This window comes from Phoxinus phoxinus (assembly GCF_949152265.1).
Source record: "Phoxinus phoxinus genome assembly, chromosome: 3".
NCBI classification, from domain to species: Eukaryota; Metazoa; Chordata; class Actinopteri; order Cypriniformes; family Leuciscidae; genus Phoxinus; species Phoxinus phoxinus.
In genome coordinates, this window is record NC_136878.1 from 8,915,927 (window position 1) to 8,929,988 (window position 14,062).

A 14,062-nucleotide genomic window follows, 5' to 3' on the forward strand; every position below is an offset into this window, starting at 1 on the left:
CTCCGGCTACCAGGCTCTCTCTTAGCTTACAACTCACCATGTACAATTACAAAGTATACGAAAAGGTAAGCAATATAAACAGACAGAAATATACTGAGCTCATTTTTACATGCCTCGTAGATGTAAGGAAGTTGTCCTATACACACACAATAACCAAGAAAATAAAAGAAAATAACGCTAAGTGACCTTTAGATATCTGTTTTTTCCTTTTGTTTTAAAATAGCATTAATATACTACACAAAGATAGAAAACTCTAGAGATGAGATGGAATGGAAAGGTTAAAGGCATCTTAAATTCACTAAAAGTGAGTTGTAATTTTTTTTAGTTTTGAATTTCTTAATAATTTTACCCCAAGAGTCGAGCTAAAAAATATGCATTGTTTTTCCTGAAACAGAAGTGAAAAAAATGACAGTACCAATATCCATGTCAGAATTTCTTTTTTTATATTTTAGAAAAAACATTTTCTCTACAATAAGTCTTCTAAAGTCAAAAAGAGTCAGCTTGTGTCATAAAAGAAAGCTGCCCAGTCTGATAAAATTCAGAAAAACAAAAGCGCACAAATAATATATGAAACGTCAGGTCTTTGAGAAAGATTCCTCATATTGACAATGAATACTGGAACATTAAGAAATTCTCTGCCCGTTGTCCTAAAACAGTAACATCTCAGGACATCATGCACTTTAACCTTTATCCCGGGTATGAGTGTTCGTTTGTCCATGTGTGCATTGCAGACACGGATCTAATTATTTGTACAACTCCCTCTCGTGGCAAACAGACAACATTTCTTCTGCATGATCAGCAGGAGTACGTGGAGCGCTACTTACTGGTGCCACAGTAAGGCCTACTTCAGGAGGCATCGTTAACATCATTGGATGAGCTGTGTGGTTAAAACCCTTTTTGACCCACCACATTACGTGGACGCTGCACTGTGTAGTATGAAATTAAAGACCTTCCCACTATTGACATCTGTGGAGTGTTCGTGAAAAGTGTGTGTAATAGATTTCACGAGTATGTGCTGTGAACCAGGTAGTACCAGAATATTTACATTATTCATTTCCATGGACTTCTGTTCAGTCCAGTCTATGGACGCATGGTCATTACTATTTATGTCCATTAGGGCTCTTACCACTATTAAGTTGTGATATACACGGTTCCATACTGGGAAGACACAGATTTACAGACAACTCGGACACCGTGCGCGTCCCGACTAGAAGTGCCTCCACGTAAGCTTTCAAGTGGCTATAGAGCTGTGTGTGTGTGTGTGAGCGAATGTATTCATGAGTGAGTGTATGAGTGAGCGAGCATGAATCACTTTGTCCAGAACAGCCACACACATAATAAAGCATGAGAAGGTCAGATTGAAACACAAGCATTTCAACAGTCATTGAAAAAAATTAGAACATTTTAAAAAATAAAGTAAATAATAATAATAATATAATATAAAAAAAGAAAAAAGTCCATCTACAATTATTTTGTCTCTTTTAAGGTAAGGCTTCCTATGTCAATTGAACGATTGTGTGCATGATTCAATGTATGTTCATTAGCAACGTAAATGTATTTGTTTCTCAGTTTGAAAAGTTAGGTCCACTTCCCCTTTAGCTGCTTATATGCTTTGCCCCTTCTGTCGCATGGATGGAGTGGCGGACACTTCGGCGGACCAACCCCTGTTGGTACAACCATGACAGACTGGTCTGAAGGACTGAAGGAGCATGACACTTGCCACAATAAAGGTCCATTAGATCATCTCACATGATCAGCCCATCATCATTTCCCCAGCTCCATCAGCTCAGGCAATTGGGAAATGAACCTAAAAGGAACAGAGCTTGACGACAAAATATTTATAAAGGAAAAGAAATCGTCGCAGTCTCTATGTCCTCTTTCTCCACCAAGCTCACTTATCGTGTTGCCTTTTCGCCCAGACTTTGGAGGGTGGAAACAAATGGATCACGTACAGAGATGCAGAGTCTGGTGGGGAATGTCTCTCAGTTCTCTCTGCTAGTTCTCTGGTGCTCATCTGCTCATGTAAGGCGACTGTTTGGGGACGCCAGCGTAGCTGTGGTGTGAAGGGCCCGTGTACATCATGTTTCCATGATGATTGGGCTGCATAGGCTGCTGTGGGTAACCCTGCCCTCCCATCATGCCCATTTGCATCTGCATGGGGTACTGGGCCGGCTGGTTCATATAGGGCGGGTTACTGTGGTACCCGCTGTTCATCATGGGCTGCGGCATTCGGTAGCCAGCTGACATGGCAGCATTTAGCTGATTCATGTTCATAGAGTTGTAGGCAGCAGGTGTGGGCATAAGGTTGGTCATCATACCACGCTGCACCGCTAGAGTGCGTGGGGAGCCTTGCATGGTCACAGCGCCAGAGCTGCGACTGTACAATTGCTGCTGGTGAGGGGAGCCTGCAGGAATTTGAGAGGCTTTGGAACGAATTGAAATGTGGCCTTTGACAGTAGCCATTTGGCCTTGCAACCGCTGCGTATGGGGAGGGGGAGGTAGTCCGATGTTAGCGCCTGTCATGTTGCACTGAATCAAGGAAGAGCCCAGGTTCATGGAGCCAGAACTCAAATTGGGAGGTGGGGTCATAGTGGGCTGAGCCTGGGGCAAGGGTGGGTGTGGGGAAGAAGCAAGCTGTGCTAAGCCTGGGTTGGATAGCGAAACACTTGTGGCGTATGAGGTGACAGCAGCTGAATGCGAGTAAGACATGGCATGGGGGTCCATGATGGTGTTGGTTAGCTGCTGGAGTTTGGCTAAACTGAAAGTAGCTGAGGGTTGACCATACCCACCCGCTCCAAAGTCCTGGCCCATGCGGTCATACAAACTCCTGCCTCCACCACCGCTGCCTGCACTTTCAGGAATCTCCATGATCATGGGTGTGGAAGCGAACCCATTTCCCATGCTGCACTGCGACAGTGCTTGCTGTTGAGGTGGAGGGGGTGGTGGAGCAGAGGGTGGAGGCTGAGGGTTTTGCTGCTGTTGAGGTGGTTGCGAGACTTTCTTCTGTTGCTGCTGGCTGGCACTTGGAGGTCTTTCGATGACGCAGCCTTGTGGAGACTTTATACCACAAGTTGGAGTGCTGGCAGAAGGGGGAGGAGGTGGGGGTGGAGGTTGTGGGACGCCACTACCACTGTTAGCTCCAGGTCCATTAGTTGGTCCAGGACCTGCTTGCTGGATAAGGCTACAGCTCCCCATGGTGATCTGAGAGCCAACGCCTGTGCTAGAGGATGTTAGCCCAGGAGTTGAGACGAAGGAGCAGCTGTTGCCTTGCGAAGATGATGACGATGGTGTGGTTGAACTAGAGGATGAAGATGACGAAGAAGAGGAAGCAGCCACTGCTGCTGCAGCAGCTGCAGACATGCCACCTCCATTACTTCCATTTCCTCCTCCGTTACCTCCACCACCCATGGTTGAGTCATAGCTGCTCGGATTGTCATAGTTTTCGGTGGTGCTTTCAATGCTGCCAAGGTCACTAAAGCCACTGTCCACCACTTGCTGTGAATGATCAGAAACTGACGGTACATCCATCATGGGGGAGGTTTCCATGTTTTGCAGTGAGGGAGCAGATAGAGAGCTGGGATGTTCTGGGGTTATTTGGGTATACCCTCCGCCTGTTCCCCCTCCAGTTCCTGTGGGACCAGGCACCCCTGGTCCAGGGTCCATAGGACCAGGAGTCATTCCAGGGCTGTTGACTGAACGGACAGACTGGTTTGGTAACGTGGGCATTGTTGGGTTGGGCATGGGACTGTGCTGGGAGGCTCCACACTCTTCTACCAGGGCTAGTGTTTCCTCCTCTCCCTCACCGTGACTGTAGCTCTGGAGGGTTCGACAGGCAGCTAGCGTCTCCTCACAGTCCTGGTAGGCTCCATGGGACTCTGCATCCTCCTCCTGAGCCTCACCTTGCGTAAGTGACTGGACAGCTTGCACTGTTTCTAGATCCAGCTCACTGCTGTGGTGATGTGTGTGTTGCTGGTGGCTCAGGTCATCTTTGAAGTCAGGATGCTGGTGTGAGTGCTCAGCCCCCATCATGAGCACAGACTTATCCTCAACGTGTAAAGGCTGCATGTCCAGAGGTTCAGAGGGGACTGCAATGGTGGTTACTGTCTCTACAGCTGCTGCAGCTGCTGCAGATTCCTCCTGCTCTCGTCGTCGGCGTTCATCTGTATCAGCAGAGCTACTCTTCACCTCTTGAACCTCCTCTGCATCCTCGTCCTCGTCCTCGCCCTCCTCCTGTTTGCTGACATAATCCCGTGTCACGTTGACCTGCATGTCTAAAAAACCCTCACTACTCTGGGGTTCTTCTTTCACAGGGGGAGAGCGAGCAGGCGACGATGGTTCCTCCTCTTCATCATCCTCTTGCTCCTCCACATCATCCTCAGAGTCTTGGCTCTTCTTCCTTTTACTGCTACTGCTGCAGTCACTTTTCTCCTCAAGACGACCGTCCCCTTCGTCATCTGCATCATGATCATCACTACGTCGGCTTCCTGAACCTGGTGTAGTTGCTGTTCTCCGCTTAACCCCATTATCGCAATCTTCATCATCCTGCTCTTCATCCTCCTCTGCATCTGCCACATCTGTGTTAGCTCTTGGCTGAGAGACCCTGGTGCTGGAAGACTGTGGCATGGTACGAGACGTTGGACAGCTGATCTTTTCCACTGCCCATGGTCTGTCATCCTCTTCATCATCATCTTCTGGCTCAGACAGAGGAGAAGGTTTGGGTACAGGGGGAGGGAGGTTGGAATTTTTGGGTGGCCGACCTCGCCTTTTGGGTTTAGATGGCTCTCTAAAGCTCTGAAGAAAATCATCCTCCTCTTCAGAGTCTTTCTGCTTATCAGGGTTGAGGTCAGATGTTATGGCTCTGGCTGTCCTCTTACAGGTCTTGTCCTCCAATGTTGAATTATCAAGCTGCTTCTGCTGAGCTAATCGGCTTTGCTCAAATTCCTGTCTCGCTGCTTCCTCTTGGGCCCGCTGAAGGTAATAGCTGCGAGGTTTTCTGCCAGGCTTCATTTTGATCTTTGGGGGTGGTGGGTCCTCTGAGGATGGAACTGCCAGACTAGTGTCAGCTGTCTGACTGGCTCCACTACCAGGCTTCCTGCCTGGGCGTTTCTTCCAGTGGAGTGGCTTGCGACTCTTGCCCTTAGGCCAGCCTTTCTTCTTTTTTACTGGGACCTCAGGCATCTCAGTTGTTGCCCCTGTTCTCTGTGTGGCCTCTGAAGTTTCAGGTCTTCTCAGGACATCAATTGGCTTTAGCACAGGAGTGGGATCTGAACAAAAAAAAGAGGTAACCATTCTTTAAGAATTTTTTTAAAACACACTGGCAAACAAATATCACACAAAACTTTCAAGAATGCACATATAATAACCCCAGCAGGAGTCCTTTGGTGTACTAACCGTCTTCCTCTGATTCAGTCAGATTCCCTCTGTTGATACTTTTAAGGACTGGTCCCATGTGTTTGCGGGCTGCTGTGTAGCGTCGGAGAGGGTTGCCGAATGGAGTTTCCTCTTCTAGTCTGGGCATGGGCCTTTCAGAATCTGAATCAACAAATGGCTCATCCAGAACTTCAGTAGTCTCTGAGATGGTTTCTGTAACTACACTGCTGTGGGGATGGCTGCGCTGACGTGCACGTCGCTTTCGAAAGGACTTCTGAGACAACAGGAGTATAAAAAAAAAAAGAAGAAGAAATAAAATATGTCTTTATTATCCACAGCATCGCATGCATGTTCAAAACAATAAAAAAGGTTTCATAGACTGACATACTTATTTTTAAGGTCTATATTAAATAAATATGCCATGCAAAAGAAAATGCATACATGGTCCTATATTGCACATACCTTGCATTTAAGCCCTAATGTGGGCTTAGTTAGGAGAGGTGGTGAACGAGCCCTTAACTCATCCTCATCCTCATCATCCTCATCATCTTCATCATCCTCATCATCTTCATCATCCTCATCATCTTCACTGCTCTCACTGATAAAGGCCGGACAGACTGGTGTGGGTTCACTCAGCCTTGTGGTATGGGGCAACAATGGCAGGTCATCTTCAGGCCCCTCACTGAGCCTGCGTTTTGGGCCACGCTTTTTCCGTGGAGGACGCCCTCTGCTGCGTGGGGGTGGAACTGCAGCGCGCCTGGAAGCCTCCAAGGGACAGGCTGATGTCGAGTCAGGCTCATTTTCTAAGGCCAGGAGCATTGACGACGTTGTTGTCACTTTATTAATGCCAGTTCTTTCATCATCCTCCTCCTCTTCTTCATCATCTTCATCATCATCATCATCCTCCTCCTCATCATCCTCATCATCATCATCCTCTGGGGGCCTTAGTTTACGGGGTCGACCTGGCCCTGGACGTGGTGCATCTTTCACCTTGCCCCATAACCAGTTTTTGGGAGGGCGCCCAGGTCCCCTGCGTTCCCCATTAGCCGTAAGAAAAAGGGAAGAACGTTCAGGACTGAGAACATTGTTGCAAAGAGAAGAGGACTGTGGAGGGCTTTGGTTCTTGGGCAATGCTGTGAAGCACTTTTTCTCGTCCTCCTTGTCCTGTTCTCCTTTCATATGCCAGGAGAGTGGGGAACTCTTGTGGCTGGGTTTGATCTATAAAAGAGATAAGGTGCACATAACAGAAGTTCAGCTTCAGAATGTACTGGTATACATCACAAATATTGCATACTTCATCTAAAGAACCTTGAATAAAAGTTAAGATGCTGACCTCTTTAAGTCCCTCCTCTCCTTCCTCCTCCTCCTCCTCCTCATCTCCTTCTCCTTCAGATGCTACTGTGTTGGTGACGATAACAGGTGTCCAGCGCAGGCAGTCTGGATCAACTTCAAGGAGTCGAGGTTTGGCCTTCAGTCGGACCATGTGAGTAGCAACCAGCTTCTCTCTGCGCAGAATAATCACCCTATAATAGGAAAGGAAATCAAAATCAGGAGGCAATAAAGAGCTAAAAATGTAACAAATATATGGCGCTTTTCCACTGCATGGTACGGTACAGTTCGGCACGGCACGCTTTGGCGCTTTTCCACTGCATGGTACGGTACGGCTCGGCTCGGTACGGCTCACTTATGGCGCATTTCCACTGCATGGTACGGTACGGCACGGCTCGCTTCGGCTCGCTTTAAATGGTACCACCTCTGTTGAGGTTCCAAGCGTACCATACCGATACTAAATGTGACGTGAAAACACTGCAGATCACTGATTGGTCAGACAGAATCGTCACTTCAGCGTCATTGTATTTGCGATATGAGACACTAAACCCGCTAGATTTAAATAGCCAGACAACAGCCAACGCGGTATCACCTGTTTTTAGAGTATTTACTTGACAAAAGAAGTAAAAAAAAATCAAACAAGAAATGGCTGAATCGTGGTCAGTGGACGAGGTGCAGACGTTCCTCTCGTTGGTTGCCGAGGAGCGGATCCAGCGAGAGCTGGATGGGGCAATACGGAATGAAAAAGTGTTCCAAGAAGAAGCACAGCTCTTAGCCGCACACGGCTACCACCGGACCTACAAACAGTGTAGGGAAAGTAAACAAATTAAAAAAACAAAAAAAAGTGACTACCGAGCCAGTAGAGGCGGCAACTATTAACGATCAGTCCCACCCACTTTGAAGCGGTACTAACTGCAGTGGAAAAGCAACCGAGCTAAAGCGAACCGAACCGTGCCGTACCGAGTCGAACCATACCGAGCCGAACAGAGCCGTACCATGCAGTGGAAAAGCGCCAATACACTACTGCTTAATTTTGGGGCCAATAAGAGTTCAATAAGAACTCTTATTGTCATCAAGGATGCATTTATTTGATATTATTATTACATGTGATTTTGATCATGTAATTTACAACTTAAAGGTGGGGTAGGTAATTCTCTTTTTTTGGCCATTTTTTTCAAAATCACTTAAAATCCTATTCCTAACCCACTTACAGCCACTGAGTTAGAAGCACTGAAATAAAAATTAAGCAATTGAATCATCTGTGGAACGGGCAGGACTCGAAAAACTCCAGCCAATCATTTCCAAGTTAGTTAAGCATGTTGCAGACGAAGCACTGTGCACATTTTGGAATGCAAATATTTTAGGTTGAAACATGAGAATTAATCTGCGACAGCTATGAAACAGAACTTGCATTATTGTTCTCTGCTTCAGCTTGTACAGAAAAGGTAAGACAATAAATCCGACATTATAGTGTGCGAGCGTCTCTCTCACCGGTCCCCTCTCTGTTCCAGCATATTTAGACTAAGCAGGGTGGCTGTGATATCTTGGGGACAAATGCCGGTGACTTTGCTGAGTTTGCGAATGGTGAGCTGTCGATCTCTGATCTCATGTAGACACTCCAGAACCACACTACGCCAATATGCCATGTAGGATAGCCGGCCAAGGTCTGACAATGGCTTCTCTGGTGAGCCTGGCTGGCCTTCCCTCTTGGACAGAAGGTAACCTGCAGAGAGAGCCATAACGGTTTATCCTTTGTGTCTAATGACACCATCTAAAGGAGTATAATTTTCAAATATTTTCTCTACTAAATAACAAAAAATGAAAACCAAGGGAAGATAGGAAAGATAATGCAGAGTACTTACTGAAGTCAATGAGGAATCGCCCGTAGCCCCTGCGCTGATATTGTGGAAGAATCATGATGCAGGATACATTATATTTTTGTTGACAATGCTTCTCCTAGGGATAAAAAAAAAGAAATTTAAAATAAGTATAAAATGAAAGCAAATGTAACAAACATACCACACAAAATATTTGTTAGGTAATATCTTACTAACACTACCGTTTACAAATATTTATTGCATTTTGAGCCATATACAGTTGTGTTTAAAACCTGTTTATTAAATAAACTCACTGTAAATATCTTTTCGAGGACCATAAATCAACCCACAAGTAAACAGACTATTTTCTGTAATTAAGCCAAAAAGCAGCAAGAATGTGCAAAAGGCATGCTACCTTATATAATAATGAACCCAAATTGCTCAACATCATCATTTGACTTTAGAGAATGTAAAAGTAACTGAATTGAAATGAGTGAAATGATTTGCTCACCTTTGAAAAGTATCCTACGAGATGGCAGCCTTTACTGTCATTCTGTGTGAGTACATAGAAGAGGAAGGGCTCCACGTCATAGTACAGCGTCTTATGGTCCAGGAAGAGTTTGGCCAGCAGGCACAGATTCTGACAGTATATTGTGCTGACATTTCCATCCACCTGGAGTGGAGAGAAGTTTTTCAGACTTTGATCAACTTACTGTGTCCTAACCAAATATGATGCTATAAAGCAACAAATTGAAGTGGATTTGGTAGGATTCAGACATTGTTACAGTAACAATCAGCTCCCATTCATAATAGCAAAATGCAATGCCAGTGAGATTCTCAATTTCTAAATACTAAATCAACATTTTGAAACACGTCATGCAGCAGAGACTGGCACAAAACATGCTCCACATGAACAGAGGCTATGACAAATTGCACGGCTCCTGCTTTTCCTGTCGGCTGAATGCCAACCATTTTAGCTTTTTTGCAGTGCTGCCACCACAGGTATGCTGCTGAGTCAGGACCAGACCAAGAGCCGCTCTGAAACCTGAGCCTCTAAAACCAACTGACCAAACAGGAAATCAAGCAGTAACACACCCAACACCAAGTGGTGTTGATTAATGTGGAACATACAGGCAGGTCACACAGCAGCAGAATAAAGTTGTCAGTCCAGTTTCAGTGCACTAAACATGATTACATTCACACATACTTTAGTTATTAACAAAAACATTAACATTAAGTTAATACCAAAAAACAACTGCATTGTATAACCAGATAACAGACTCCTGAAATGTTCAGGTTCCCACGTTTGGTTAACTTTTGCTGTGAATGGAACAGCAATGAAGGACTAGTTATGAAACATCATACCGTATAGCCACTCACTTTGGTTACAGGGGTTATTGACCGCTATCATTAGAATGATACGGATATCGGCAGTTTTTAAAATGAAATTTTAAGACTTAAGACCCTTTATTTCAGGGGCCAGTTGCATAAGCATACTGTAGCTGCCCACTTAAAACTGTGTCTTGAGAACTTGTCTGACCAACTAGCAATTAGTTAGGGCTAATCAGTCTTACGTTTCGGATTCAAAATAGATCAATCTACCTTTTTATGAAACTGACTTAAAAAAAGGAGTCTTGAAGATTATTATTATTTTTTTTTTACTCTTGTAAGACTAGTCTAAGCATATAATGCAATCAACCAGACACTTTTACTTCGACTGGGCCACACATTCAACTGCAAAACGATCAATATTGGATTTTTACTGATTTCACGTATAATAATAATGTGTTTTAAGAAAGGCAAACAGATTACCACATTGATACTAGTATAACAAATATATACTGAATGTTTCTTATGTTCTTAGTCTTTCCTACCTCTGACAGGGCAGCCCAGAGAGAAGCCATAAGAGTTGACGTTGAATTAAGTGACAGATAGTTCATAGGATGACCAAAATACCAAAAGTATCCAGAAAAAAAATGTCATGCATAATGTTTGATTTTTAATGCATAATAATTGATTTTTTCTAAACAAGCCTAAAATACACCGGAGTCTTATTTTGAAATGTCTATGTTTTAAACAGTCTTGAATAGAAGCTACAGCAGGGAAGGAATTAGAAATAGTAAAAGCATAGAAGCTTAAAACAAAAACACTTCTATGATTTTACTTAGGGTGTAAAAATTAAACCCTACCTTATTCCACCCAGTTCGGCACGCACTTGCACCGTGGTTCATCTAAAATCTGACGACATACGCATCTACAATATGGCTTTGTTGAAAATAACTGACAATAAAACTGACAGAGCTAGGCTAATGTAGGTTTCTGTCGATAAATACAAATTCTAAGATAATAAGTACAAATAAGAAGATATAAATCTGGCTTCGATTTATATAAGAAGTTCTTTTAGATTTGATTATTTTATTTAATTTCTGTACCTCAGAACTACTGTTAAGATACATGAAAAGCACAGATTTTTTTCTTTGCTTTATTGTATTTATTTTTGCTGTTGCTTGTTTGATAATTTGTTCTTATTTTTATTTGACAGTAGCCCTTTTTTCCCTGAACATGGCACATACCAAAACCAGAGGTGGAAAGTAACTAATGCAAATATTTTACAATACTTGAGTAATTTTTATTTTTTACTTTTGAGTATAATTAAATTGAACCTTAGAAAGCACCTAATCAAAAACGATTTATTTAAAACCTTAAGAGTTTTGTATTTGCCAAAGTTTAGGGGCCTATGATTTCCACGATGCAGAAAACACGGATGGAATCACGGAATCCAGTCATAAAAACGGAATTTACTGTAAAATGCGGAATTTCACGGAATTTGTCAAATTTTTGAAGAATAAATAAAAAGTAGGTTAGTACACTTAAAGGGATAGTTCACTTTAAAATTAAAATTCTGTCATAATTTACTCACCCTCAAGTTGTTTCAAACCTGTATTAATTTATTTCTTCTGCTGAACACAAAGAAAGATATTTTGAAGAATGCCAGTAACCAAACAGTAGTCTGTACCCATTGACTTCCATAGTATTTTTTTTTCCTACTATGGAAGTCAATGGGTACAGACTACTGTTTGGTTACTGGCATTCTTCAAAATATCTTTCTTTGTGTTCAGCAGAAGAAATAAATTAATACAGGTTTGAAACAACTTGAGGGTGAGTAAATGATGACAGAATTTTAATTTTAAAGTGAACTATCCCTTTAAAACAAATCGTGATAAAAACCAGTGTCTGTGAATATTAAACTGCAAAAAGTATTTAAATACAAATCCTGCATATCTCTGTGCAAATGAATGGCATAGATGCGCGGTTTCATTGAAATACTTTTGGAAGAGGTGTTAGTGAGACCAGCAGGGGGCGCTCACCCTGTAGTCTGTGTGGGTCCTAACACCCCAGTATAGTGACAGGCAGGGCCGTGCACAGACCGTTTGAGGGGCATGTGTTGAAAGTGAAAAAGGGCACCCCCTCCCTTTTTATTTTATTTTATATATATATATATATATATATATATTAAGATTATTTAGTAAGCCTACATTAAAGCAAGAAATGGTCACATCTATATGATAAATTCAATAACACAAAATAATAGTCTCAAAAGCTTTAGATTCATTCACTATTGATAACAACCATAATAATAATAAAATAGATATACAGGGCTTCTTTAGCCCCCAAAAATTATTTTTTTACTACATTTATGTGAAGATGAGCAGAGGGTAGCCTATAGAATAGGACTATAGATTCAAAAATTAGCTAGATAGCGAAAACGTGCATTTTAACAGCCTTGAATTAACCATGTAATATTACTATAACATGATTAAATGTTAATAAATTAAGGGTATCAGCAATCATAAATCAAAGAAGAAATTTCTTAGAAATGTGTTACCTAGGTGACGAGGATCACTCAGTCGCTTTGTGTAAGTTCCAGTGCGAAACAGCGCGGGGGCGCACCTGTGCTTATGATTTTCCGATGGTAAAAACAAATTTTATGTTGTTGTATTTCTTATCAATATATTGTTAACATTTTACAAAAGTCAAACTCAAATGCAGTTACGGGGTTTTTGACCTGCGAATGTGTGCAAATGTGCATTTTATCCGTTATTAAAACGGCGCGGGCGGCATCACATTACATTTTCATTAACAGGTTACAAACTAGTTTGATGTTGGTAAAATACATTTGGCCAAAATCTCATTTTATAAAACATGAAATGCTGCACAGGCTATTTAAGTGTAGTAGGCTGTGTATTGGCTATGACTAGATGGCAAATTACCTCTCTCAGGTAGGTCCCACATGTCTCAGTCAGACATCAAATAAATAAAATATGAACCTTTATAGAATAAGTTTAGTTCTTATTCAAACAACAAGAGATATTTGTTTACCCTTGCAAACTGCGTTCATCTGCGGAGCTTCAGTTCATTCAATCACGATAGAGGGGGCAGAGTTATCAGGTTTACTGACAGTTTGAGGATCGATAAGATTTAAACATCGATAGATTTAAACTCTTTTTAAGAACTTCATTGGCTAGATATTTGTATAAACAGACAGACAGACAGACGTAAATAGCATTGATTTATATATATATATATATATATATATATATATATATATATATATATATATAAAAAAACACCACCACCAAAAAAAAGGGCACGTCGGAGTGTAAAGGAAAAAAGGGCATGTGGTCTGCACAGGTTGAGCCCTACCTGTGCACGTGCCTGGTGACAGGGACACTATACTGTCAAAGAGCACCGTCCTTTGGATGAGACGTAAAACCGAGGTCCTGACTCTCTGTGGTCATTAAAAATCCCATGGCACTTCTCGCAAAGAGTAGGGGTGTAACTCAGGTGTCCTGGCCACATTCCCTCCAATGGCCCTTGCCAATCATGGCCTCCTAATAATCCCAATCCAATGAATTGGCTCTATCAATCTCTCTCCTCTCTCCACTATATCTGGTGTGTGGTGAGCGTTGTACTGTGGCTGCCGTCGCATCATCCAAGTGGATGCTGCACACTGGTGGTGGTTGAGGAGAGACCCCCTGATATGATTGTAAAGTGCTTTGGGTGTACAGTTGTACATATGAAAGCGCTATATAAATGCCTCATTCTATTCTAAATGACCAGCAGGGACTCCTGGAAAAAAGGTCCAGAAAAGGATTATCTATTCATATAGACTGTAAGCTGCTTTCTGCAGTGGAGAATTTAAGAATCATATGGTTTTCAATCCCCAAACTCCGAGAGTGTGAACGTAACCATGTAAGCGCAGTTAATTCTGGCCAACAGCACTGATTTAGACCACACCGATACAGATCTGTATGTCATGTTTACACCTAAATGTTCTTTTATAGAAACACAATGGCTGTAGTAAATCACCATAGTGATTCTGAAACAATGAGTGCTTACCACTCTTCATTTATTACCCTGCTGTGCGGCACCATTGCAACACCTCGTAAGGGCAGGAAGTGGGCGGATGTTATTGCCTGAGCCAGAGGAGGAGTGTGCGGTTCTATCAGTGTGAATGAGATTTCCTTTGTTGGCTCAGCACGTAC

At 42.7% G+C, this 14,062-nt stretch overlaps 1 protein-coding gene across 3 annotated transcripts in view; it reads right to left on the minus strand.

Moving 5' to 3' along the window:
• Positions 1–1,867: 1,867 nt before the first annotated feature.
• Positions 1,868–14,062, minus strand: part of kat6a (K(lysine) acetyltransferase 6A) — a 43,480-nt gene continuing 31,285 nt past the window's right edge. For 2 of the 3 annotated variants that reach the window (XM_079607504.1, XM_079607505.1), the window contains exons 11-17: positions 9,028–9,189; positions 8,562–8,655; positions 8,191–8,422; positions 6,704–6,893; positions 5,833–6,588; positions 5,392–5,644; positions 1,868–5,264 (exon numbers count right to left, since the gene is read on the minus strand). In XM_079607504.1, coding sequence (XP_079463630.1) covers positions 2,011–5,264; positions 5,392–5,644; positions 5,833–6,588; positions 6,704–6,893; positions 8,191–8,422; positions 8,562–8,655; positions 9,028–9,189 — 4,941 coding nt within the window. In that variant the 3' untranslated portion in view covers positions 1,868–2,010. The remainder of the gene's footprint in view (positions 5,265–5,391; positions 5,645–5,832; positions 6,589–6,703; positions 6,894–8,190; positions 8,423–8,561; positions 8,656–9,027; positions 9,190–14,062) is intronic. The other variant, XM_079607506.1, reaches the window with a different exon arrangement.